Source organism: Leguminivora glycinivorella, chromosome 15 (assembly GCF_023078275.1).
Source record: "Leguminivora glycinivorella isolate SPB_JAAS2020 chromosome 15, LegGlyc_1.1, whole genome shotgun sequence".
Taxonomy (NCBI): domain Eukaryota; kingdom Metazoa; phylum Arthropoda; class Insecta; order Lepidoptera; family Tortricidae; genus Leguminivora; species Leguminivora glycinivorella.
The window spans coordinates 3,796,173-3,823,156 of record NC_062985.1 but is presented as its reverse complement, the minus strand read 5'-3'; the positions used below and the strand labels follow the sequence as shown (position 1 = coordinate 3,823,156).

The 26,984-nt window shown below is 39.5% G+C and overlaps 1 protein-coding gene across 1 annotated transcript in view; it reads left to right on the top strand.

The window, feature by feature from the left end:
- The first annotated feature begins 770 nt into the window (after positions 1 to 770).
- The window catches only part of LOC125234170 (dynein heavy chain, cytoplasmic), a 108,132-nt gene continuing 81,918 nt past the window's right edge, over positions 771 to 26,984 (top strand). The window contains exons 1-21 of the mRNA XM_048140374.1: positions 771 to 1,100; positions 1,497 to 1,567; positions 2,106 to 2,308; positions 2,774 to 2,911; positions 3,349 to 3,466; positions 4,047 to 4,160; positions 4,507 to 4,679; positions 5,391 to 5,511; positions 5,904 to 6,025; positions 6,734 to 6,875; positions 12,030 to 12,240; positions 12,503 to 12,702; positions 13,836 to 13,971; positions 14,381 to 14,487; positions 16,248 to 16,411; positions 16,975 to 17,080; positions 18,844 to 18,999; positions 21,358 to 21,537; positions 21,867 to 22,010; positions 22,326 to 22,471; positions 23,157 to 23,306. Of these exons, the coding sequence (XP_047996331.1) occupies positions 860 to 1,100; positions 1,497 to 1,567; positions 2,106 to 2,308; positions 2,774 to 2,911; positions 3,349 to 3,466; positions 4,047 to 4,160; positions 4,507 to 4,679; positions 5,391 to 5,511; positions 5,904 to 6,025; positions 6,734 to 6,875; positions 12,030 to 12,240; positions 12,503 to 12,702; positions 13,836 to 13,971; positions 14,381 to 14,487; positions 16,248 to 16,411; positions 16,975 to 17,080; positions 18,844 to 18,999; positions 21,358 to 21,537; positions 21,867 to 22,010; positions 22,326 to 22,471; positions 23,157 to 23,306 (3,143 nt within the window). The 5' untranslated portion in view covers positions 771 to 859. The remainder of the gene's footprint in view (positions 1,101 to 1,496; positions 1,568 to 2,105; positions 2,309 to 2,773; positions 2,912 to 3,348; positions 3,467 to 4,046; positions 4,161 to 4,506; positions 4,680 to 5,390; positions 5,512 to 5,903; positions 6,026 to 6,733; positions 6,876 to 12,029; positions 12,241 to 12,502; positions 12,703 to 13,835; positions 13,972 to 14,380; positions 14,488 to 16,247; positions 16,412 to 16,974; positions 17,081 to 18,843; positions 19,000 to 21,357; positions 21,538 to 21,866; positions 22,011 to 22,325; positions 22,472 to 23,156; positions 23,307 to 26,984) is intronic.

The following is a 26,984-nucleotide window of genomic DNA, read 5'->3' as shown; positions in this document are numbered from 1 at the left end:
ATCAAAGGATCTTGGCGCCAATGGCCAACTGCGTTTACACGTTGGCGCTTCATTCAGTTGGTCGTCAGCCGTCAGAGAGGACAGTAGTGATATATTTACGAAAATAATAAGTTTATCTATGCCAATAATAGTGTAGATTTTAGGAAATAAAATAACCTTGCAAATGTTTAATGTATTTCCTAAAAAAGATAAATGTTCTTTTCAGAATATTCAAAAAATTGTTAATATTGCAAATAATTTAATTTTACTACGGGGTTATTATTTTTTAATATTTTTTCTGACAACGTCTATGACCAAGAATTTCCTAGATTTTTTCATTACACGTCCATCTTTCATGAAGAGCCAATGCCAAGTGATTGGTTCGCCAATGTGTAAACAGCGGCTCTTATCTTGGCCAAGGGGTTTCACAAAGGGCTGGTGGAACTGTTGGCCATGTGTGTACAGGGGCCATGAGGGTGGGGGGGGAAGGTTTAGAGCCAATTGAAATACTTATTTTTTATAAATCTCTAAAATAAGCGTGCAATATGTTGCCAGTAGATTAAATAAACTACAATAATGTAAACTTAATAATTATATCTTCCAATGAAGCGAGTCATATAATATCGATCGAACTTCGCTTGCGAAGCTCGTTTGATCATATATTTACGTATACAACCATATATCTGAAGCAAACCTTAATTTTTTTAGTATAGCAACACTGGTGGATGCGTCATTTCTCCGCCCTTTGCCCTTCCCCTCCCCCAACTTGATGTCCCACTTGTCAAATTTGTAGCTGCACGAAAGCAGAACAGCTGAATATAAAATATCGTGTATTTAGTTTAAATTATTGATTTTAAAGTAGATTATTATTTAAGAAATCATGGGGGACTCCCTTGAAGGGAGCGAGAGTGCCCCAGAGGCGCAGAATGTGGTCGTGGTCGACTTCCAAGACTTCGCAAATTACCTGCGGCGAGCCGCAACGGTACTTTTGCCTGAAGACGACATTGTACCACCGGCGCTGAATGCCTCTCTCGAGGATAAAGTGAACCAAGACTGCATTAGGAAATTCATTTCCGACCCGCAAGTGTCTTCTTTGTACGTCCAACGGTTCTCCTCTAAAGGCAAGTGGCACCCGTCATATTCTTATTAGCATAATTTTTATTATTATAAGCGTTCTGCATTACTCATGTGCAGTGGATGCGCTCATCGCAGCGTAAAAAAAGCGCTATCACAGATTAAGAAACTTTCTTTCATACACATGCAATGATAATCAATGTTAACAGAATGTGTTATAAAATGTGTTTTTAATTAGTGTATGAACAGACTGAAAATAGTAATAAGTAAATAAACCAAGGAAATAAAGTGTAACCAGATTGGAAACAGTGGTCACTATGCCCTAGGCTAAAAACATACACTGGCACTTTTTGTAGAATAATGAAGGTATTCATTAACATTTCCTTTATTTATGTTTGTTATTTAGAAGATTATTAGGTATTAAAGTGTCGATATTTGTACAGAAGATGACAATGAGCAGCCCACAGAGGGGGAGGAAGAAAAAGAAGCTGTTACCTACCAGATCAGTACGGAGGTAAAAAAAATATATTCAGTTCTTAGCCTACCTACATTATTACTTACAAGTAAATAGGTACAGTGGAAACTGTATAAGTGGAATCGTAAGGGACCAGCTGTTTAGTTTCGCTTATCCAGGTTTTCCATTTATCCAGTTTTCCACTTAACCAGGTTCAAATAAAACGTTTTCTCACTTACAGAGGCTCTCGCTAATATGTATTGTTAAGTACATTCCAAACGGGTCTTTCCATCATGTCATAATACAGTATGTATTTTTTATATGAATTCAACATTACTGACGAAATTGCAAATGTAGCTTGGTCCAATATTGATAGGAATCAATAAATAAATAAATAATGTCTTAGTTATCACTAATATTAGCTATGCTTAATGAACTGGGACAAAGCAATAAAAGTATAGATTATTTCCTTTTTTGAAAGTTGTAAGAACCTAGTATTGGAAAAAAAAAAGTAGATTCACCTTCACTTCATTCTATACAAATATTTTTTTCTTAAACTTGGTTCATCATACCACATATAAAACCTATTTGCAATCAGGTACACTTCACCTCGCCCCGCGTGGCTGCCTTCGTCTGCATCAAGAGAGGAGCAGTCATTGAAGCTGATAAGTCCATTCACAGTCAGCTGCGTCTCATCAACTTGTCCGATGGCTCGCCATACGAGACCCTGCATGCTTTCATCAGCAAGACCATGGCTCCGTTCTTTAAGAGCTATGTCAAAGAGAGTGGGAGAGCTGACAGGTATGTTTAACAAAGGAAGGGCAACCTCCTTTTTAAAGCAATTTAAGAAAAAACCTTTACTCACACATAATACTTATCAAATAATCTACTGATAAGATACCTGCCAATCAGATTAAAATTCGGATTTAAAATGTTGTGAAACATACCTTATTTATTAAAAAAAGATAATTTTTTTTTAATTTGTAATGCTAAAAGATTCCTCTCGGTTACCCTAGTTCTTTCTTACAAAAAAATGGATATGCGTTTCAGATAAATTTCGCAGAATCTTATCAAAGAAAAATCAAGAATTCTCAAAAATGCCTCAACTTATTAATGACCTTCCATTCTATAAACTTTCTTTTAAATTGTTAAGAACAGGGCCCTTAATTAACTTTATACTTAATCCAAATGTACTTTTTATTGTAAGTTTCTTGCGCGTGTCCTATTGATGCCATAATATTGCAACAACTATTTTGCTTGGGAAAGGGATGGAGACAAAATGGCGCCATCAGTTGAAAAGAAGATAGCTGAGCTGGAAATGGGCTTGCTGCACCTGCAGCAGAACATCGACATTCCAGAGATCACCCTCCCAGTGCATCCCCTTGTGGCTGCCGTCATTAAAAGGTTAGTTTGAATTTGTAATCATTTTTGTAACACCAAAAACAATCTACGGATATAGTGCGAAAAGGGTGTTCTTCGTATTTTTCCGGAAGCGTTTGTATTTGTCATGCTAGTTCAGTCAATGTCAGTACGTCTTGTACTGAGACTGACTGAAATAGCATGACACGTTCGTACGTTTTCGTAACAATACGAAGATAAATCTTTCCACACTACATCTGTAGATTATATTATGTTCCAAATTCCTGTTACCACGTCAGCAGTCAGCAACATTTTCTGCAGAAGAATTATGCCTGATTGCATTTTCAGGCTAGAACTTGGAGTTTTTGAGTGGGTTTCTTGATCTTCCATCATAGTCTGAATCGACTTCTTCTTTTCCAAATACATATACCTATTAGATCAGTCAGTTTTTTGTAAAGAAGTACAATAAATCGTTATTACAGGGCGGCCGACGAAGGACGTAAGCCACGCGTGGCTGACTTCGGTGACAAAGTGGAAGACTCAACTTTCCTTAACCAACTTCAGAACGGCGTTAACCGCTGGATTAAGGAAATACAAAAGGTAGATTAAGATTTTCCATTTTATACCTCATTAGCTTTTGCACACCATACAAACTTCAACCCCCATTTTTGGCAAGTGGGGGGTTAGAAAGAGACAAAAAGTAGCCTATGTCACTCTCCATCCCTTCAATTATATCCATTTAAGAAATCACGTCAATTCGTCGCTCCCTTTTGCCGTGAAAGATGGACAAGCAAAAGAAACACACACTTTCCCATTTATAATATTAGTATGGATACTTTACTCTAATTGTAATGAGGTGACGTCTGATAGAGAAGTATGGAAGAAAATGTTGCGAAGACCTTAAGTACTTAGGATAAGGGCAAGCGAATCATGACTTTACTCTAATTCTTGACTAACCAAGACGCCAAATGATGCGTAAGGTTGCAATCCAATAATATCCTGCGTGCATTCCACAAATATTTACAACGGCGCGCCTCACATGATATCATGTTGCAAATTATTAGGTGTTAAAAATAGTCCAGTCAAAAACTACGTGCGTGTTTCTTTTGTAAAGCAGTGATTTTTTTATTTTTTTTACATAGCAGTTGATTTTGGCTTAAATGTGGTTATTACTGTACAGGTCACCAAGTTGGATCGCGATCCCTCCAACGGGACTGCACTGCAGGAGATCTCATTCTGGCTGAATCTGGAAAGGGCCCTTCATCGCATTCAAGAGAAAAGAGAAAGCATTGAGGTGAGATTCAAAATTATAGATAAGTAACTGTTATTATTTGCATAAATGACTTGTAGTTATCGACATTTTCGGATGCTTAATTTACTATCGACGTATTTATTACGCGCAATGTCTCACCGTAAAACTTGTTCTATACAAACGCTTCTCACATATGTCTCACATATAGGGGATATAAAAAACTTGTGACTTTACTATAACCCAATGTCTTTCTTGATTTCAGTGTACAGATGTAGTGCGACGGATACCTTTTAGTTACGCATTACATCTGTACTTAATGTATTTTATTTTTATGAGGGGCTTTTTTTTTGTCGTAAAACGAATACTTTATGCATTGTTATTGTTGTAGGTGGCTCTAACCCTGGAGATCCTGAAATACGGCAAGCGATTCCACGCCACCGTGTCGTTTGACACAGACACCGGGCTTAAGCAGGCGCTAGCCACGGTGTCTGACTACAACCCGCTTATGAAAGACTTCCCTATCAATGACCTGCTGAGTGCTACTGAGCTGGAGAGAATCAGGTATAGCATTAGTACATATTTCTTGTGTTTTCTCTCTTTAATAATAGACACAGACACCGGTCTCAAGCAGGCACTGGCCACAGTATCCGACTACAACCTGCTAATGTAAGACTTTCTTATTAATGACCTGCTGAGCGCTACTGAGCTGGAGAGAATCAGGTAGGGTAAATCTAACAAGAACTTGGCCCACTGGACGCAGTCACAAGACCATTTGGCATAGTTAGATAAAAGATATAGACAACTTTCTAAATAGGTATAGTTTTTCAGAGCAAAGGAATTGTGTGTTAGCTTATAAGTGGAAACTTTTGGCTCATGATTTATTAACTATGTTTAACTTCTTATATTATTGTATGCTGTTTGTTTCCCAAATAAAGAAAATAAAATAAATAAATAAAGATCGACACAAATGTGCCTCGTCATTAAGCACTGGTGTGGCAATGATGTTTGTAAATTACTCATATTGGAACTATTTGAAAACATCCACAATTGGATCAAATGAAAAATCTGTGGTGATTGAACTGGTGAAGCTAGGAAAATAAGTCAGGAAAGGAGTTTAAAAGCATGCCTTAAAAGGCTTATAAACGTTAAAGTTATACAGGCTCCCTAAATCTCTGCCTAGAGAATCACACCTCATTTAGACGAAGCTATAGTCGAAAGTAGAGGCTAATCTAGGAGACTGAGAACCAGCCTGAATATAATAATGGCTTGCAGATTGGCGGTGCAGCAGATCTTCTCGCATCTCCGCAAGATTCGCTCCACGAAGTACCCCATCCAGCGCGGATTGAGGCTCGTCGAAGCTATCTCTAGAGACCTCGGTCAACAACTCCTGAAGGTAAGGTTCTATTTTCTGAGGTTTACATGTAATAAACTATAGACGTTAACCTTTCTTGAGAAATATTCAAATAGAGGCGAGCGGCGCGGGCAGTGCACGGAGTCTGGCCGCCGCGAGCACTCATGCCTCATGACGGGTCTCCAAAATGACTCGAAAAATGTCACCGAACGCGACGTATTAACTTGAGTACATCCTTATATTTAAATATATGGAATTAACTTTCGGTAGACTGATGTCTCTTTACGTCACGCCAAAATAAAAAGACTGAAAAAAAATGTACGTTTCTAGTAGAGTTCCGTACCTCTGTTGGTCAAGTCAAGAGCAATGCACTGATTGCAGCATTTTGAATGTTTGTAAACGAAATTATTTCTTAATACGTTTTTCCTTCATAGGTACTCGGTACGCGACGCCTCATGCATATTCCCTTCGAGGATTTCGAGCGAGTCATGACACAGTGCTTCGAAGTTTTCTCTTGTTGGGACGACGAGTATGAGAAACTGCAGGGTCTGTTACGGTGAGTTGCGTTGCTAATATAACTTTAATATCGCTGTAGGGAACAAATCAAATTATTTTATTAAATATTCTTTATTTGTTTTTTTTTATTAGTAGTAACACTACTATATACAATAAATTACTATACGCGTTAGAAAGAGACAAAAAGTAGCCTATGTCACCCTCCATCCCTTCAACTATCTCCACTTAAAAAATCACGTCAATCGGTCGCTCCGTTTTGCCGTGAAAGACGGACAAACAAACAGACACACACACTTTCCCATTTATAATATTAGTATGGAAAAACTGAAATAGATACCATACACTAAAGAAAAAGCGATCAAGCCTACTGGTGGCGAAGCCGGGAATCGAAACCCCCACCCCGACCGCGGTGTAGTGGTTTAGCACGTCAGCCGCGATAGCTGGAGACCCGGGTTCGATTCCCGGCTTCGCCACCAGTGGGCTTGATCGTTTTTTCTTTAGTGTATGGTATCTATTTCAGTTTATAATAACTTTAATATGTTAAATGTTGCGGTTTAACTTTAGGAGAGAAGTAAATGCTGAAATGACCACTAAACTCTTTTATTTTTTTTAGAGAAAAATAAGTTGTCGTAAGCATGTAATCATGATGCTGTCGAAGACGTCATTTTAGACTTACTTGTGTAAAAACCTTACTGTATCCTTACTCAAGTTAAATAAGATTTTACCTTTTGACTTCTTCTGCCAACAGTGATATTGTAAAGAAGAAGCGTGATGAGCACCTAAAGATGGTGTGGCGAGTCTCTCCCTCGCATAAGCGGCTGCAGGCGCGCATGGAGCATATGCGACGCTTCCGACGCCATCACGAGCAATTACGGACCGTCATGCTGAGGGTAATTATTCAAAATCCTACTGAATTATCATTCTAAGCAGATACTAACTAAAATATGCTAATTTGTACAAAAGGCACTCCATAACACTTTAAGTTCTCGCGCTTTGTACACATATTTAAAGTCACACACAGGTCGAACGCGATTAATTAACATTATTTTTACCTTTTTTCCCAACGTTTCGGCCAGGTTGCACTGGCCGTGGTCGCGGAAGACTGACGTCCCAGCAAAGTGTCACCCGAGATGTAAACAACACAAAACTACCCGATATTAATTTATATAAATGTTCGGGGTAGACCAAGAATCTTATATACCATGGATATTGCGTGCCGACCAATGAGTTGAAGCCAGGTTCATTCACCTTTACTCCTATGTTCTATCTCTTTCCGACACTGTGATGTATTGCCAGATTAGTTACTAAAAAGAAACGTATAAAACATTCTTCAATCAAATTGACTTAGTTTTCTTTGTATTATACAAAAAAGCACTCAAGCAAAAACCTTATTTCTCCGGTATTTACCTCCTGCGTACTATGGGAACACTAATAATAAAGAAATATGCCCGATATGTCAGAATTGTCAAAAGTAATTCACCAATTCAGAGTTTTCTTTTGTGATATAAACATTTTTCGTCGGTTTCCTTAAGTTATGCGGAATGTATTGCATAGTGCAGCATTGTGGAAGTAAATGGAAACCGAAATCCGACATAAGATTTCACAAGTAAGTACTTATTTTACCAAAATGTTCATAAACCTCACTGGTAATCAATTTTCTTCTATTTTGCTTGTAATCTTGGTTAGTTCTAATCATTATATTGTTTTCATTGTCTCAAATGATATCAAAATTCCCGCGAATAGGTTTAGAACGATAAATATGACCTTTAAAGAAAAAATAATGCTATGTGTGGTTTTACGACTAGGGTGACCAATCTTTTTTCATGCATGGAGCTAAATCTATCAACTTGATACGGTTTCTATGTTCATAATTCATATCACAGTATATAATACCAAATTTATTGTTCGTGTCTTTACAAATTAACATGAATAATATTAAACATTTCAGTGTTCCAAAAGATGAAGCAAGGAGACAGCTTTGGCTGTCAATTTTGCCGATAAAGGGAAAGATTTCAGAGCGTTCGACAATTTGCAGCTTTGCACTTTAAGCCTGAAGATTATGGCACTGAAAGGAAGAAAGAAATTTTTAAAATCGGTCCAGTGACGACGGAGATATCGTGGAATAAACATACAAAACACGGGCGGCGCTTAAAAATAAAGATACTGTTGTAAAACGTCCTAGTATTTCATTATTTCCCCAATGAAAAAATTATTACTTTGAAAAAAACTTGTATCTTCTTCTGTCAATTAAAAGAAAATGTAGTAGTATGTATGGAATGCATATAGACTTACTGTGTTTTAACTTTGAGGAGAAGCATGAGATACGAGATTTTTGAAAAGTAGTGACGAAATCATTGAGGTATATGTACTACGTACTAGAGGCGACGTTGCCAAGCAAAAACACTGCACATGCTGACAAATGCGCGGGGTGCGGGGAGCGGTTATTTACGCGTAGAGTAGGGCTACCACCAGATGTGACACATTATTATATTCTGCCTAACGGGAATTTTACATTATATTAAATACGGATATTCTAGTCAAACTTATTTATTTATTTACAACTTAAACAATACAAATTAATACAAAATAAATGTGCTGTATTTATCTTCTTTAAAATACACAATGAACATATATATGTGTGGTCAGTTGGTAACCAAGTTTCCTCAGCACGATTTTTTTGGACAAAGCGTATAAATTGTTCCATTTTTTCATAACCAGGCCGAAGAAAACTGCAAAAAGTGAGCGTGCTAAAAATACAATTTTACTCAAAAACTATTAACTATATATATTAAAAAAATATTTTTTTTTTTAATATTTTAGTAACATAATTAATGAAATAGTAAGTAGTTACTTATTAATTTTCCAAATAGAAATATTTATATTTCGCAACTCTATTAGAGATGAAACACATTACATATGTAGTAGGAACAGTGTAAATGGCACATCTGCGCGGTTAACTTTTTATAGTCTATGATTGCGTCACCAAAATGGCGGCAGTGTCGCGCCCGCTCGCGAGTTTGTAGAATATTCAATCTTAAAATATTATAGACGAGTTTTTTGTTTAATTTACCGATGAAATGTCACACCTTGGCTTTTATTTGATTTCCTCGAGTGATTAGTACAATTTTTAAACACACAAGAAGGCATTATTCACGTGGAAAGTAAATGCATCACGGCACGTCACTGCACCGCAAGGACCCGGTAAGGACTGACAACGCTGCGGTCCAGTGGACCGCAGTGCGTTGTGTAAAAATTCTCTTAGCAACGTCGCCTCTAGTACGTAGTACATATACCTCAATGGACGAAATACTTCCCTTATATTTCTGGGACTATTCCCACTAGTTACCACCAAGTATTACCAGCCCTAACTACGGGGATTTTTCCCACATTGTTAACTACCAAACCACCTGGTTTGGTAGTTGACTAGTTAAATTAGTTTTCCCAGTAGTTCTACCAAAATATTGTTGTGATGGTTTAAAGTGACTGAAACATTTTTTAATAAATACAGGTGTCAGTTAGTAAAAGAAAAGTTATATTTTAAGCCTCGTATTGCAACACTCACCACGCTCTTATTCTGGAACGGTTCTGAAAAAAAAAATCCCAGTAGTTTACCACTGGTAAAAACTGTACCGTATTTTGTGGCGTAAGGCAAAGTAACTGCAGAGTGGTGTAGAAATGGACCTTATTGGCGGTTGACAAATTAGTAAGGTGCATTAGAGTAATTCCGAATGACAGAAATGTTCAGATAATTCCGAAAGGGGAATCTTGATATGACGGAAATAATGGTGATTTCTATGCGACTTTCCTAATTAGACGACTTTCGGAATTGCCCTAATGTACCTTACTTTTTGAGTTTGTGAGGATGGATGTTCACTTTCGTGATAAAACGATTGATCGGATTTGAATTTAATAAGTTACAAAATTAATCAGTCGTATAAACGTAATACGTCAAATTCCGCGGGATATCCCTAATGTATGCTTAATCATGGACACCCTAAAGAAAGAGATGCAAGACCGGCGTGACGTAATTCAAGGTCAAATTTTCTGGCTTCAACGTAATGTTCGGCACGCAATATCCATGGTATATAAGATTCTTGGGGTAGACAAATAAATATAATCTACCCGCTTTTAGTTATTGTTTATTTCCCACCGCACGACACACAGCACTCACAACATCCGCGCACTGGTCCGAAGATAGATCTTTTGGTTTGAACATTTGAATCACTGGTCCCCATGTTGGCGATAATCTATACCCGTCTTCCCTGTTAAAGTTTTTAGGATATTTTTTAATTTCGATCGCCTCCCTCACAATCCGGGGATAATAGTGTCGCTCGGTGGAAAGAACTTTGGGTTTGTGTAGCTCAATCCAGTGATTCGTTTCCGCAGTAAGCAAGTGCTCGGCGATTGCAGATTTGTGTATATGGCGATTTTTAACTGCCGCTATGTGTTCCTTCACCCTCTCTTGAACGCTGCGCTTTGTTTGGCCAATATACGCACTTCCACAACTGCAATCTATCTTGTAGACACCCGGACTTTGGTACGGAATGACATCCTTAGGACTGCGTAAGAGACTCGCTACTTTAGATAACGGTGTGTATACAGTCTTAATGGAGACTTTTCTTAGTACTGATCCCGCGCAAGACTAAGAAGGGGGAGAGACATCCGCAGGTTGACAGGCAACCAGCCTTTTTGCCGTATGTGAAAGGGATAACGGATAAAGTTGGATCAGTACTAAGAAAAGTCTCCATTAAGACTGTATACACACCGTTATCTAAAGTAGCGAGTCTCTTACGCAGTCCTAAGGATGTCATTCCGTACCAAAGTCCGGGTGTCTACAAGATAGATTGCAGTTGTGGAAGTGCGTATATTGGCCAAACAAAGCGCAGCGTTCAAGAGAGGGTGAAGGAACACATAGCGGCAGTTAAAAATCGCCATATACACAAATCTGCAATCGCCGAGCACTTGCTTACTGCGGAAACTAATCACTGGATTGAGCTACACAAACCCAAAGTTCTTTCCACCGAGCGACACTATTATCCCCGGATTGTGAGGGAGGCGATCGAAATTAAAAAATATCCTAAAAACTTTAACAGGGAAGACGGGTATAGATTATCGCCAACATGGGGACCAGTGATTCAAATGTTCAAACCAAAAGATCTATCTTCGGACCAGTGCGCGGATGTTGTGAGTGCTGTGTGTCGTGCGGTGGGAAATAAACAATAACTAAAAGCGGGTAGATTATATTTATTTGTCTACCCCGAACATTTATATAAATTAATATCGGGTAGTTTTGTGTTGTTTACATCTCCGGTGACACTTTGCTGGGACGTCAGTCTTCCGCGACCACGGCCAGTGCAACCTGGCCGAAACGTTGGGAAAAAAGGTAAAAATAATGTTAATTAATCGCGTTCGACCTGTGTGTGACTTTAAATATGTAAAAAGGCACTCCTTTAGGCCTCTGCCTGCTGCTGATAAGCAGCTGTGTCACTACCAGCTGCATTGCCTATACAGTATGTACACTGGAAGATGCGATTCTGTGTCAACCAGAACGGCGCATACCGGTCGCAGTTGCTTATTTAGAACAACAATAGGCGAGACGACTAAAAAAATCTAATTAGTCCGTCAGTTAGATTATCAAAGAATTTTAGACACGTATTTTTTCTTTTTTCTCGTAAACGAAAAATGACGACGGTACAGTGTGTTGAAGTTTCGCGTGTCGTCACGCCTAGGTACAATTTTTACTTAGAAGTGACGTCACAAGCCCCCACTCCGGAACATTGATGCTCTATATCTTTGTATTTTTTCATTGATTAGAAAAAGCGAAAAATATGTGTTCAGTATTTTTGGACGATCTAACTGACGGACTAAACACTAAACAGATTGCCATTTTTTTTATGTAGTCGTCATCCCTATTATTGTATAAACAAAGCACAAGTACGATAAAAGTCAATTTCATTATTTTGAGGATTTTCACAGTCGAACCACTTCGAGCTAAAAACGCGCAAGGCGATTTCCTGTGTTTCACATTAGTCCCCATCTCGCAGGTACTCCGCCCCCGCGCTAACGTAGCCGCGGACCCCGCCGCAGGCGAGCCGGCGCAGCCCCTTTCCCTACCCATGGACGCGGCCGACGCTAACGCCATCGCCGAAGTCAACTTAGCCTATGAGAATGTTAAAGAAGTGGACTGTTTGGACATTTCGAGAGAGGGTTGTGATGCTTGGGAAGCCGCTGTTAGGCGATACGAAGATAGGATCGGTATGTAGTTAATTACTCACTGAAACATTTCTCTATCACCGTAGTCTGAGATTTCTTGAGACCTGGTAGCGAAATTACCCAGCCTGTATGTGCCAATGGATGCAGCTGACGCTAACGTTGAAAACTTTCTACAAAAACATCGAATGAAGTGGTTTAGAGTGGTGTAGTGGCTATGTAAACATTTTCCGATGAACTTAAAAAAGCTGAACTAACTGCAAACTATATTTAATGTTATTTATATATACATTTTTATTTTATTTAGATCGTGTCGAGACCCGCATCACGGCCCATCTCCGCGATCAGCTCGGAACAGCCAAGAACGCCAACGAAATGTTCCGCATCTTCTCTCGATTCAACGCGTTGTTCGTGCGGCCACATATCCGAGGGGCGATCAGGGAATACCAGACCCAGCTCATACAGAGAGTGAAGGATGATATCGAGGCTTTGCACGAGAAATTCAAGGTAAGATTAAAATACTCAACTAGGAACATTATAGTTCTAAGTTTTGATTATAATAAAATTGCTAGTCTAATAAACTTGGTCACTGACGTCACTGTATGTACCAACTTAAGTTATTAGCGTCCATAAGCGACACTCCGTCCGAGCGTTTCCGTGTGGTGACGGGTTAAGAATTTCACCACCCCCTTTCTTCCCGTGGGTGTCGTAGAAGGCGACTGTGGGATATGGGGCAAATTGTGGCGTAGGCGAGAGGCTGGCAACCTGTCACTGCAATGTCACAGTTTCGTTTTCTTTCAGCCCCTTATTTGCCAAGAGTGGCACTGAAACTTGAGAAGTTTCATGTGCTCTGCTTACCCCTTCATGTGATACAGGCGTGATAGTATGTATGTATAAGCGACACTATGCCTTCCGACGCCATACGCAGCATATTGTAACCCTTTCATATTACACGCAAAAATCAAACAAATGTTTTTTTTAAAGTGCTGGGACAACTTCCAGCAATGATGGTTATTTAAATTATACCAAGCAGCGTTGAAAACTGACATTGGTTTCGCGTCTCTTTGCCTATATTTTCGCCCATTATTTTTAACATGTTCTTTAATCTTTAGTTGTACTTGTATTGGTGTTTTTGAGCTGACTTGTATAAATTTGGTACCTGATATTATTTAATACCAAAGACGATCGAGTATTATAGAGAATGACTGTCAAAGTAAAATGTGTAATCACAGTGTATAGACTGCCATCTCTCGACACAAGCTTAAAACTTTTGAACCTCTGTTTTGACAATTTGGCCCATATCTTGATATGTTTTAAAATGTCAAATATTAATATTAGCGCCATCTAGCCGAGCGTACCCCAAAGGTGTATCGCCATCTAGCTCACCGTACCTTTTTCTGTATGGTTTTGGGGTACGTTTTTTTCTTAGACTTCGGTCTTTACGAAGTTATATAGGTCTTTGTTAATTTATTTTGATATTTTTTTAAATGTATAATTGTATATCTCTTGCATATTATTTATAATTGTTTAGTTCTTAGTCTTTTATTGTATACCGTGTAAGCGTTTTGGTGAAACACTGTTAGCTTATATGTATGTGAGAAATAAATAAATGAAATGAAATAACATTTCTTTTTGACCAGGTGCAATATCCTCAATCGAAGTGCAGCCGCCTCTCTCTAGTGCGTGACTTGCCGCCTGTAGCCGGATCCATCATCTGGGCCAAGCAGATCGATCACCAGCTGACTGCTTACTTGAAGAGAGTAGAGGATGTCTTGGGTAAGAAGCAGCATTAGCAATTGTAATTGAAGATTTGTCTATTAACACAATCTAAGAAATCGTTCACCAACAATGTTGGTCAAAGGTATTCGGAGTAGGTCAGGTTAGGTATAGGCGGCGCAATCGTACCTTGTCGCTGTCTCAAGTTTTGTTCTATGAGACTTGACTTCAACTACTGAAATCCATGACGAAAATATCCGGGTAAAAAAGCTATGACGGCGCCATCTGGATAATATTGCGACCGGCCAAGTTTAATGTAATTGCAGAATTAGAAATTAAAATCCAGCTTTTAAAAGCTTCAAGCCATACCATATCATAATTTTGTGCGCGTTGTTGACTCTTGATCTACAAAATTATAAACTTAAGATGCAGTTGTCTAATATAAAGCTTTTTTTTTAATTTAATAAAGGTAAGGGATGGGAAAACCACATTGAAGGGCAGAAACTGAAAGCCGATGGCGACAGCTTCCGTCTTAAATTGGACACCCAAGAAGTTTTCGATGACTGGGCTCGTAAGGTAAGAAATGTATATAAGTTAAATCAAGTTGTAGTAAGTAACAAATATTTAAGCACACATATTTTTTATTAGCCTATTTTAATACCTATTCCACTGCTGAGCAACGGCCTTCCCTCGCCTTTTCTACTCGACCCTGTCGTCGGCGTTTTCCCACCATTTTAAGTATACGTTCAGGTCATCCCTCCATCTCCTTTTTGGTCTACCCGAACCCTGGTCTGCACCGTCTATAATGTACAGAAAATATTAAAGACTCGGAAATAAATACCTGTATTCATCGCACTAATAAATATCTGCTTCTCTACTAAGCGAGACCGGTCGTCCAGAATAGAATACTAGAATAAGACTAAAATGTTATTGTCTGACTAAAAGCGTAAATGTACACTTATCCTCATCTTTAATTGTCCTTCCACTAGGGGCTTGGTTTGGCTCTTTATAAAGGTTGAACACGCCAAAAGTGGGGCACACATAAATGTTTATTATAAAAAATGTATAATAAATAAATAAAAGATGTTTAATTTAACTATGAGCAAATTTAATGTATTTTAAATGCAAATCATAATTAGTCAAGGTTTCTTGACGAATAAGCCATGGACCGTACTTTTCGTCGAACACAACTCATATGAGTCTGCACCATCACGTCACGATACCTCTTTGTCGCCAGGTCCACAGTTTTCGCAGCTCCGCCACGGAATTAACCTCCCAGCCTCACATTTTAAGAAACCCTTTCATTATACTCCAATACTCCTTGATGGGCCGGCGTTCTAGACAATTTAGTGTATAGCTATATTTCTGTACCACGGCTACTCTATTTGCTTTGTACCACTCCATGATAGGTTTCACGTAGTAATACCTGGCAAGGTCTGGCAAAAATAAAGGTGTGGTATTTCTTAAAAAACGGAAGCAACCGCTCTTGTAAGCACTCTTTTTGATAGATGCTTTCGTTTACTGTTCCGGTAGTGACAAAAGAGCTGCTTCTTTTCCCGCAATTGCAAATTGCCTGCTAAACTAGGTTTTTTTTTTTTGGAAATTTATATCTTTTTTTATTTATCAGGCATTGGGAGCCTCTGTGCTATTTTTGTTAGTATAAAACTCTTGACCAAGGATTTGTTAGAATTCGGATTTTATGTAAGTTTCGCTGTCCATCAGAACGCAGTCAAATTTTGTTAGTAAATTTTCGTATATTTTCTCGATCGAGATTTTGCTATTGAATTCTGTCTTGCATTCCAATCTAGTGCCGTTTTGTACTTTAAAATTTCTTAGCCCTGCTCTACGTTTCAACTTTTGAACATACGATTGGGACATCTTCACTTTTTAGCCACATCACGAGGTGATATCATACAATTTGAAGCAAATATCCTTAAGATGCGTTCCTCCTTTTTTTTATCCTTTATACCCTGCAATCCACCACTTCCTGGCTTTCGTTCTAAAGCTAAGCGTTCCTTAAACCTCTTCAATACGGAACAAACAGTGGATTGTGGAAATTTTAATTTTTTACCCACATCCCTGTAGCTGATCCTTGGATTTTGCGTGTTTTCGTGCAAAATAAGTTCGCATTGTTTCAGTTGCCTGTTCGATATCGCTACATATATAAATTTTTCACAAAAGTTACTGATATATTTAAAAACTATGCTTTTTTACGATTTATATGGCATCAACACATTTCCTATACCTTTAATTTTAACGAAGCAGTAAATGAATTTATATGCCTCAATTTTGGCGTGTTCAACCTTTACAATCTTGTACAATTATGTATTATTCAGGTGCAACAACGCAACCTTGGTGTATCCGGACGCATCTTCGCGATCGAATCAGTCCGCGCACGCTCGTCCAAGACTGGCACCATCCTGAAACTCAAGGTCAACTTCCTGCCCGAAATCATCACGCTCTACAAGGAAGTGCGCAACTTGAAGAACTTGGGATTCAGGTATTGTTCTTCTGGTTCCTTGTTGCATAACATTGTGTTCTGTGTATCCACTTTACGTTCAGTTTTTATAGTCATACTAGCTTTTTCCCGCGGCTTCTCTCGCGTTAGAAGGAGACAAAAAGTAGCCTATGTCACTCTCCATCCCTTCAACTATCTCCATGTAAAAAAACACGTCAATTCGTCGCTCCGTTTTGCTGTGAAAGACGGACAAACAAACAGATACACACACTTTCCCATTTATAATATTAGTATGGATTTCTAAAGATTTTACAAAAAGTTATGACCTATAAGAATTAATTTACTAATAAAAGGGACTATTTCTGCAATCTTCTGCCGCTAAACTATAGGGTCACTTATACGAGTACTATAAGTGGATACTATCTATGCCTTAAATAATTTGTTGACAAGTTTTAATTTGTTTTTCGTTACGAATGCAACAAGGCGGTTATTTACAAGAGGACGCACTACAGAACGCGAAAATATCTTATCATATTTTTGAAATTAGAAATAAAACATTATAAATTTTGTAATTTTAATTTAATTTAAAATTTGTGTTGTTTCAGAGTGCCTTTAGCTATCGTCAACAAGGCTCACCAAGCGAACCAACTTTATCCATTCGCTATATCCCTTATCGAGAGCGTGCGTACTTATGAACGCACCCTAGAGAAGGTAAATTATTTTATTATTGTTGTTATTATATCACAGTTTTAAACAAAACATAAAAACACAGAGTTTCAGCACATAGAATCTACTACACTAACCAATTGGCACATAAACACAGTCTAACAAATAGGCTAGTATACATTTCGAAAACCATCAAAATTACTGTGTGAAGTCACTAACACGAATGCATTTTTTTTGTGTGCAGCTAAATAATAGGAATCATACGAAGGTAGCTGTTAATATGTACTGGCCTGCGATAGATGCATGATTAACCTCTGCTTTTTATAAATATATGCGATTTTGCTTACATCATTTAGCAAATATATGGAAAAAGTCTACAATGCGCACGCGAGGATATGAGGCTCTTCTATTATGCCTTAGAGCAGGCACTAGATGTTGTGTATAAACCTCTAAAGTACTCTAAACTAGGAACCATTTCTTGAGCTGATACATTATATGTATTTGTCAACAATCGACATGCATGGAGCCTAGAACTGACCCTTTGTATCGGTTTGAAATTTTGACAATCGCGATCCAATGCGCTTATTTTATTTTTTTATTTTTTTCTAGCCTGCGTTAGTGTCCCACTGCTGGGCAAAGGCCTCCCCTCTCTTCCTCCACTCGACCCTATCACTTGCATTTCCCCACCAGTTGGGATAAAATTTTTCCAGCTTATTACAAGAATTAAACTCAGTTCAAGTTTGAAGTACTGGATTTCACGTAGCATTAAAGTTTAGGGAGCTCATGTAAAGCTTTCTAGAATTACCAAAAGCCTTCTAGAGTAGCTTTCTCATTACACTAACAGATAATTATATAATTAATGGCAGTAACTTTTGCTTGTTTCTGTTTATTTTACCGCACGCATGTCGCTGTGTCGCCTGCTTTTGTACATACGTATTTTACGTAGCATGATATGCTATATTATTAGAGTTAGGTCGCAAAAAATATACAATCTGCTGCATGTAGGATGAATAAAGTTGAGAACATGATGGTAGAAAAGTCAGTACAGTTTATCAATGGGAAAGCAACCTGTGATGATGATGTGATTCTGTTTTCCCTCACTAGGGACATAGGGCTCTTAGGCCCACTTGCACCAAACATTTAACTCGGGGTTAGTGGGCTGTCATCTGTCAAATTCCATATAAAATGGTGAGTGAATCCTAGGGTTAACCCTCCATCCACCCTCCATTTTATTTTATTTCCTCCATTTTCGTTGGTGCAAGTGGACTTTAGAAGAATCTTCCACTTTTCACGATCCTGGGCGGCTAATTCCAACCTGTGCTACTCTTTGTAAATTTAAACTTGAATTCCACTATTATAAGTCACCTGAACATAAGAATTTTTATCTGCTTTCTGTAAAACTAAGGTTTCTTTCGAATGTGCTGTTATGAACTTATGACTGTTGTGTGACTATGTAATAAACTAATAGAATCATTCTAATTTCGCATCCTTTTTCATGATACAATTAGTGGGAAACCGGCAGTTGACAAATAATAAAATTTGTTTGTTTGTTGTTTGTTGTTTGTAAAATTTGCTGAAAAATATGATATATCCACTGTTCAAACTTAAATACGTTTTAGTCTCAGGATTACTACTCAATAGCACCTTATTGATCACTGACAAAATTATAAGTCCGGGTGTAGCGCAAAAACTTTTTTCTATATACCTAAAAGTGATTTTCGATTGGCTCTACCTTTTAGAAAGTGAAGACAGGACTAGATGGAGCTCACATGTTTAGTAATAAACTAATATTGTCTTACCATAAACAGATCCGCGACAAAGCATCCATAATCCCCCTGGTGGCCGGCCTGCGTCGCGACGTACTCAACCAAGTGTCGGAGGGCATGGCTCTCGTGTGGGAGTCCTACAAGCTAGACCCCTACGTGCAGAAGCTCAGCGAAGTCGTGCTGCTCTTCCAAGAGAAGGTCTGTTCAATGATACCGCTATAGTATCAACAGGTGACTGAGTGTATGATCCCCTGGTGGCCTACCTCGTGACTTACTCAACCAAGTGTCGGAGGGCATGGCTCTCGTGTGGGAGTCCTACAAGCTAGACCCCTACGTGCAGAAGCTCAGCGAAGTCGTGCTGCTCTTCCAAGAGAAGGTTTGTTCAATGATACCGCTATAGTATCAACTGGTGACGGAGTGTATGATCCCCTGGTGGCCTGCGTCGCGACGTACTCAACCAAGTGACGGAGGGCATGGCTCTCGTGTGGGAGTCCTACAAGCTAGACCCCTACGTGCAGAAGCTCAGCGAAGTCGTGCTGCTCTTCCAAGAGAAGGTCTGTTCAATGATACCGCTATAGTATCAACAGGTGACTGAGTGTATGATCCCCTGGTGGCCTACCTCGTGACTTACTCAACCAAGTGTCGGAGGGCATGGCTCTCGTGTGGGAGTCCTACAAGCTAGACCCCTACGTGCAGAAGCTCAGCGAAGTCGTGCTGCTCTTCCAAGAAAAGGTCTGTTCAATGATACCGCTATAGTATCAACAGGTGACTGAGTGTATGATCCCTGGTGGCCTACCTCGTGACTCACTCAACCAAGTGTCGGAGGGCATGGCTCTCGTGTGGGAGTCCTACAAGCTAGACCCCTACGTGCAGAAGCTCAGCGAAGTCGTGCTGCTCTTCCAAGAGAAGGTTTGTTCAATGATACCGCTATAGTATCAACTGGTGACGGAGTGTATGATCCCCTGGTGGCCTGCGTCGCGACGTACTCAACCAAGTGACGGAGGGCATGGCTCTCGTGTGGGAGTCCTACAAGCTAGACCCCTACGTGCAGAAGCTCAGCGAAGTCGTGCTGCTCTTCCAAGAGAAGGTCTGTTCAATGATACCGCTATAGTATCAACAGGTGACTGAGTGTATGATCCCCTGGTGGCCTACCTCGTGACTTACTCAACCAAGTGTCGGAGGGCATGGCTCTCGTGTGGGAGTCCTACAAGCTAGACCCCTACGTGCAGAAGCTCAGCGAAGTCGTGCTGCTCTTCCAAGAGAAGGTCTGTTCAATGATACCGCTATAGTATCAACAGGTGACTGAGTGTATGATCCCTGGTGGCCTACCTCGTGACTCACTCAACCAAGTGTCGGAGGGCATGGCTCTCGTGTGGGAGTCCTACAAGCTAGACCCCTACGTGCAGAAGCTCAGCGAAGTCGTGCTGCTCTTCCAAGAGAAGGTTTGTTCAATGATACCGCTATAGTATCAACTGGTGACGGAGTGTATGATCCCCTGGTGGCCTGCGTCGCGACGTACTCAACCAAGTGACGGAGAGCATGGCTCTCGTGTGGGAGTCCTACAAGGTAGACCCCTACGTGCAGAAGCTCAGCGAAGTCGTGCTGCTCTTCCAAGAGAAGGTTTGTTCAATGATACCGCTATAGTATCAACTGGTGACGGAGTGTATGATCCCCTGGTGGCCTGCGTCGCGACGTACTCAACCAAGTGTCGGAGGGCATGGCTCTCGTGTGGGAGTCCTACAAGGTAGACCCCTACGTGCAGAAGCTCAGCGAAGTCGTGCTGCCCTTCCAAGAGAAGATTTGTTCAATGATACCGCTATAGTATCAACTGGTGACGGAGTGTATGATCCCCTGGTGGCCTGCGTCGCGACGTACTCCACCAAGTGTCGGAGGGCATGGCTCTCGTGTGGGAGTCCTACAAGCTAGACCCCTACGTGCAGAAACTCAGCGAAGTCATGCTGCTCTTCCAAGAGACGGTTTGTTCAATGATACCGCTGTAGTACCAAGAGAAGTGTATTGGCTACGTGCACGACAATTACGCCCACTACCATGTGAACCTGAAGTGGAAAATGTCAAAAACTGACATGTAAACAAACATTATATTTTAACGATTTTTCGTTAATTTTAAATACATCGAATAACAAGAGCTACTATTTCAAGTGTAATTTAGGTAGATAGATTATAAAGACATGGATATAATACCAAAAATCAGTTTCCAAAGCCATTACTCACGGTATAAACTTCCAACCCCAGACTACAGAAAGAGTCAATAAATTGGTGCTGGCAGGGCATATAAGGAATCTTGAAGAATATAGGAGCAAGTTCTTCGAGCTAGTGATATGGTATTCGCTAAACCTCCGTCCCGTTAATGCCATATAAAACAAATCTAAACGTAAGTACCTAGTCATGTCCGCGGCCGCAGAAATATTCGACACGGGCCTATTCCCAGACTAGGCCTGAATCTTTAAGCATAATCTTTTACGGTAGGAAAAATACTAACAGCGTATTGAACAATATTAGGTAAACAATAATAATTTGTTATTCATTTCTGTTCAGGTTGAAGATCTCCTAGCAGTCGAGGAGCAGATCTCTGTGGACGCACGTTCGCTCGAAACATGCCCATATTCGGCTCAGAGCCTTGCCGAGATCCTGGGGCGGCTGCAGCGCGCTATCGACGATCTGTCGCTGCGTCAATACAGCAACCTGCATCTGTGGGTGCAACGCTTGGACGAGGAGGTAAGGGATTCTGGTGTCACTGTAGTCAGTGTATAGAATCTTAGGAAGGCTACAGGTAGCTATAGATGACTTATCCCTACGTCCATACAGCAATTTACATCTATGGGTGCAGCACAGCACTACAGGAAGAAGTAAGCCTGGCCAAATGGTCAGTGTATCTCCATATACTAGTTGCTGGGACCACCAAATGGTGCGGTTATTGGTCTAACACTATTCTAAGAATCGTATTAATTTTCGACAAAATTTGTAAACACTTCCCCAAGAAATTAAACGGTATACAGCTGACGTTGACAGCATAAGCAGACTATTAATTCTTTGTTATATTACAGGTCGAGAAGAGCCTAGCAGCTCGTCTGCAAGCCGGTGTGGAAGCGTGGACGGCGGCTCTCCTCGGCAAGAGCAACGAGTTGGACCTATCCATGGACACCTATTCCCCGGCTGAGCCTACGCACAAACCTGGCGGCGAGCCTCAGGTATGTATCGCTTTGATAAAACCTGTGTCAAGATGTGGATGTGGAGAAGTGGCGCGACGTGAACAAACTATTAAATTAAAATTAGGATCGGAGGTATTTGTGTCTTGAGACTCCACACCATAATGACCGTGCACTCCACATGCTCCGGTTGTGATCTGCGTCTTCTATAAATGTACAACAGTAGCGAATTTGATGCTTACCTTTTCCCGATTACTTTTCGGCAGTTACCTAGTTCTAGAAGCAGATGGATCGGTATACATTTGCACACTTCAATGCTTCCATAGGACTCTTTACTAAAATCTGTCTCACTTCCAGATCGCGCGTGTAGTCCACGAGGTGCGCATCACGAACCAGCAGATGTACTTATTCCCATCTCTGGAAGAAGCTCGCTTCCAGCTCATGCGGCAGATGTTCGCGTGGCAGGCCGTCGTTACTAGCCAGCACCGCCTGCAGAGTACTAGGTATTTAGAAATTTTAAAAATCGGGTAACTCAAGTAAAATTGTCGAAGGTCGATCGACATGTTTCGCTGCGTAACGAGGAGCATTTTCATGTTTAATATGTCAGTGTCTCATGGTAGTTTTATTATTTAGAAATTATTTGTTAAAACTGATTGGAGATTGACCCTACCGGAAGGAAAGTCAAGAGAGGCCCTAAAATAGAGTTAACCGGTTTAATAATAGCCTATTCACTCTTGTTTTAACAGACAGAACCTCAATATTTTCAAATATTCCTCGACTTTGCTCGGCATGCCTATAATAGAGCGACAATTGACATCAGATTTTTTGTACTGCTGGCGTATATTTCCTATGCTCCTATGTTTTAATTTCATACGTTCCCGTTTTTAACCCTCGACGCAAAAACGACAGGGTGTTATAAGTTTGACGTGTCTGTCTGTGTGTGTTTCTCTGTCTGTGGCATCGTAACTCCCGAACGGATGAACCGATTTTAGATTTAGTTTTTTTGTTTGAAAGCTGAGTTAGTCGGGAGTGTTCTTAGCCATGTTTCATGAAAATCGGACTATGTCGCGGTCGGCGTTTTTTTTTTAATTTTAATTTCGTGGTTAGGTTATTAGTTCTTGTTATTAAAAAGATTTAATTCAGTATTTCTTATGAAGTATAAATACAAACGTTTATGTTTCTCTACAGATATCAGGTGGGCGTAGCTCGCGCCCAAACCGCGACGTACAGGAACTTGCTGACCAAGCTGCCCGGCCAGGCTGCCCCGCTCGAGAACGCCTACGACGCCATCGAGCAGAAGATCTCGCAGGTCCGCGAGTACGTCGACGAGTGGCTGCGGTGAGTTTAACCTCCTGTTTAAATAAAAACATAATAATTGCATGTATAAAATACCAAAGTAAGTATAACGGGTTAGCACTGATTGATTATCGTCCCGGATTTGTAAGTTCACATTTTTGACACATTTGTTTTGAAGTATGTTGCGATGTGGCTAAGACGTATCATTTGCCAAATCTAACGATTAATTTCGAATTGGTTGAATCGATTTTATTATTGACAATATGTATTATTTGCTACATTTATGTTTCATTTTCAGTTACCTTTTTTTTTAAGCCTGCACCCACTACTCTTTCTGTTTAGCCTGTTGGTTGACTGGTAGAGAATGTCTTTAGGCATTAAGTCCGCCATTTGTACTTTATTTGTTATATATTGTGCAATAAAGTTTTTTATTTTTTTTATTTTTTATTATTGACTGATCGGCGATTGACCTTAGTCACACCTGATGGGAAGTGAAGACAGAGTCTAAGATGGAGCTCACCGATTCAGTAATAGCCTATTCACTCTACGTTTAAGGTGGAAGTCCCGGGATCTCCTGCCGACCAAGCACTAAAAGATGGCGTTACTGTGCACAATTTGCAAATTATCACCATTTTTTCTAAAAGTCAAGAAATTTTTCAAGACCTGTTCGATTCGGCGTGGAGAAAAAAAAATATGACACCCAATCCGAGAAATATGAAGCTCAACTGTGTCTCGATTTATCAATAGCATGTAAAAACTGCAATATATTGCAATTTCTTGCATTCACGCACACTAGCGTATCTACTGTCATCCATCAGTGTCAGTCTCGTAGCCGTTGCGGCCAATTTAGACTAGAGGTCACTAGTAAAAACTTGGACTTTTCTTATTAACCTTACTAGCTAACTAGGGACAAAACATTAAACTAGATGGCGTGGTGTACGATGTGAATTCATAGCAAAAATAATTCAGCAGAAAGGCGCATCCAGACGAACTAAATTTTGCAGGAGATTCGGCGGATTGTCTATGGTCACGGACCAGTTCGAAACCGGACCACCTGACAAAAAACTTGTGTAGGTACAGTTCTGTTATAGTACAATTTTGTAAAAAAATTGTCGTCTGTCAAAAACTAGCATGTAAAGCAAATTGAAAGCAGTTATTATTGGTCATATGTTTTATCTCATTTTTATATAAGCTAAAATGAGAGACAAAGTCAAACGATTAATAGTTCATTTAGGCTTGTAATCGTTTATGGGAGCCTTTAGCAAAACGTATCATGTTGTCGCGTGTGTGTAGGTATTAACTCGATATAAATTATTAATAATATAAACACACGGGGAAATTTCGTACTTACTTATCCTTCATCATTTAGTCATGTTTGCTCGTAGCGACAAGGAGGTTAGAGGCAGTGATACCTTTACTTGAACATCCCGAATATTACTGGATGTTTTAATATTATCGTCAACTTCCATTTATTTATTCATTAATTATGAATAAATAAATGGCGGTGGCAATTGAGACGGCGGGGACTTGGGGTTCAGAGGCTCGCTCCTTTTTCAAAGAGTTAGGGCGTCGTTTGCGGGAGAGGGGCTGCGATCCTCGTTCTGGGTCGTATCTGGTCCAGCGAGGTAATGCAGCGGGAATAATGGGGACTTGGGCCAAGTACGATCCAGGGAGGAATATTTTAGTTTTAGTAACGTTTATGACCTACCTGATTTGTACAAATTATGTATGTTATCGTCTTACACGAGCAATTAATGCTGCGTTACCTGACATACACATTTTAGTTACCTACCTAAAACTTGATATTTTAAATTTCAAACATTTTTTGATCACTTTCTTGATCAAGAGGATCCTTATGCTTGCAGTACAATAAGGTGCTTCATTATCTGGAACTTCTACATAAATTGTGATAAAAAGGTATTTAATGCACATGAAGCATCCGGACCATTCTCTTGATGGAATTCACATTTGAATGGCAATGTAGTTTCCACGAAGCACAGTCGAGTTATATGAGCAAATCCAAGGCTTCAAAAATAAATGCGCATAGAAAGGTACATTTTTATCTGAACATATTAATCATTCAAAAATATGTACACAAATCATCTGTCATATTAATCAGAGCAAGTCTCATAAATATATGTAAGCATCTAAAAAGTCATAAATATATTTGATAATATTTTTCAAAATTATTCAAAGCCCGTGAAAGTACACCTGTTTATTCATATAATTATAAGCATGTATTGCCACAAACATATCTGTAATATTTAACGTTTTAAAATTTTATGTAAATACGTAGAAATTCATCGCCTTCAAATTTGACCCTTATAAAAAAAACAAACGTATGCCGCAGATAATAACGTCTAAAGTTAAATAAAAAAAACGTTTATTTTAGGTATGTGACTTGACAACCATCGAAAAGAGTACAGAATTGTCATCACATACATCTATCTCACGTTTTTCTCTTCAACCATTTGACAGATCTCCGTCATCTTGTGAATTTAGGGAGGAATTTAGAATCGTTGAAACATAGCTCGACACATTGACGCAAAAGCTATGCAATTCCTACAGATATTTTTACAGACACTTGTGGCAATACACGCTTATAATAAACAGGTGTGTAGGTATTTGTGTACTTTCACGGGCAAAAATAATTTTGCAAAACATTAGTACATATATTTATGAGTCACACAAGTACTTACACACTAATACATACCGTTTTTGGATAGCTTGCAACAAGTGATATTTTCTTTCCGCAGTCCGTCCTCAATTCGCAACTTATTAAAATGTATCGCCTCTATTTCATATTCCACAATTATATCAGAAAATTCTGTTAGGAATTCATAATCATTATTTCTTAACCATTTTCGCTCAAAAATTAGGGTAAGTTAGAAAGATTTTCAAGCGTCTGGTAAACGATCGGCGGAATAGTCAGAAAATGATGAATATCAATATTTATACACCGAACAGTATTTTCTGACGAATATGGTACATTATCCCATTTGTTTTATACTTGAGAAAATTAGGAAGGTCTGGCGGCTCTGTGCTCGTGCTGACCCTTTTATGACCCTTGGAAGTTTCGAAATGTCAAGTAATGTACTATACGGTCACTTTGCGAACTAGTGCGGAAACAACACTATATGAAATGTAATGATTAGCCATACCTTTTTATCGCATACCGTGGTTCTAAAATCCATGGAGTCGCCATATAAAATAATTCGAAGTCCAACAGTATGATGTCATATTAAATATAAATAAGTAAACATCGTTACTGAGTTCATTTTATTCGAACTTACTAATAATAATAGTTAATTTTAACGAATAATGTTATTATAATTTTAAATAGATATCATACACGAAAGAAAAAACGACAAGGCCCACTAGTGGCCGAGCCGGGAATACGCGGCTAACGTCTTCACCACTAGACCACCCGCCCGCCGTGGTACCCGACGAAATTTCTCTAGAGTATCTTATCTTTGATAAGGCTAGGCGCCTTTTGACCAACTCTAAGGGCGAGCAATTAGTGCTTGCACCTCCTATACGAATCCTTGCAGCATTACGATATAGCGAGAGAGATGGTGCTGCCATTAAATACAACTAGCCGGCGCCGGCATCTATACAACTAGAGCGGGTGGTCTAGTGGTGAAGACGTTAGCCGCGTAAGCTGAAGACCCGGGTCCGATTTCCGGCTCGGCCACTAGTGGGCCTTGTCGTTTTTTCTTT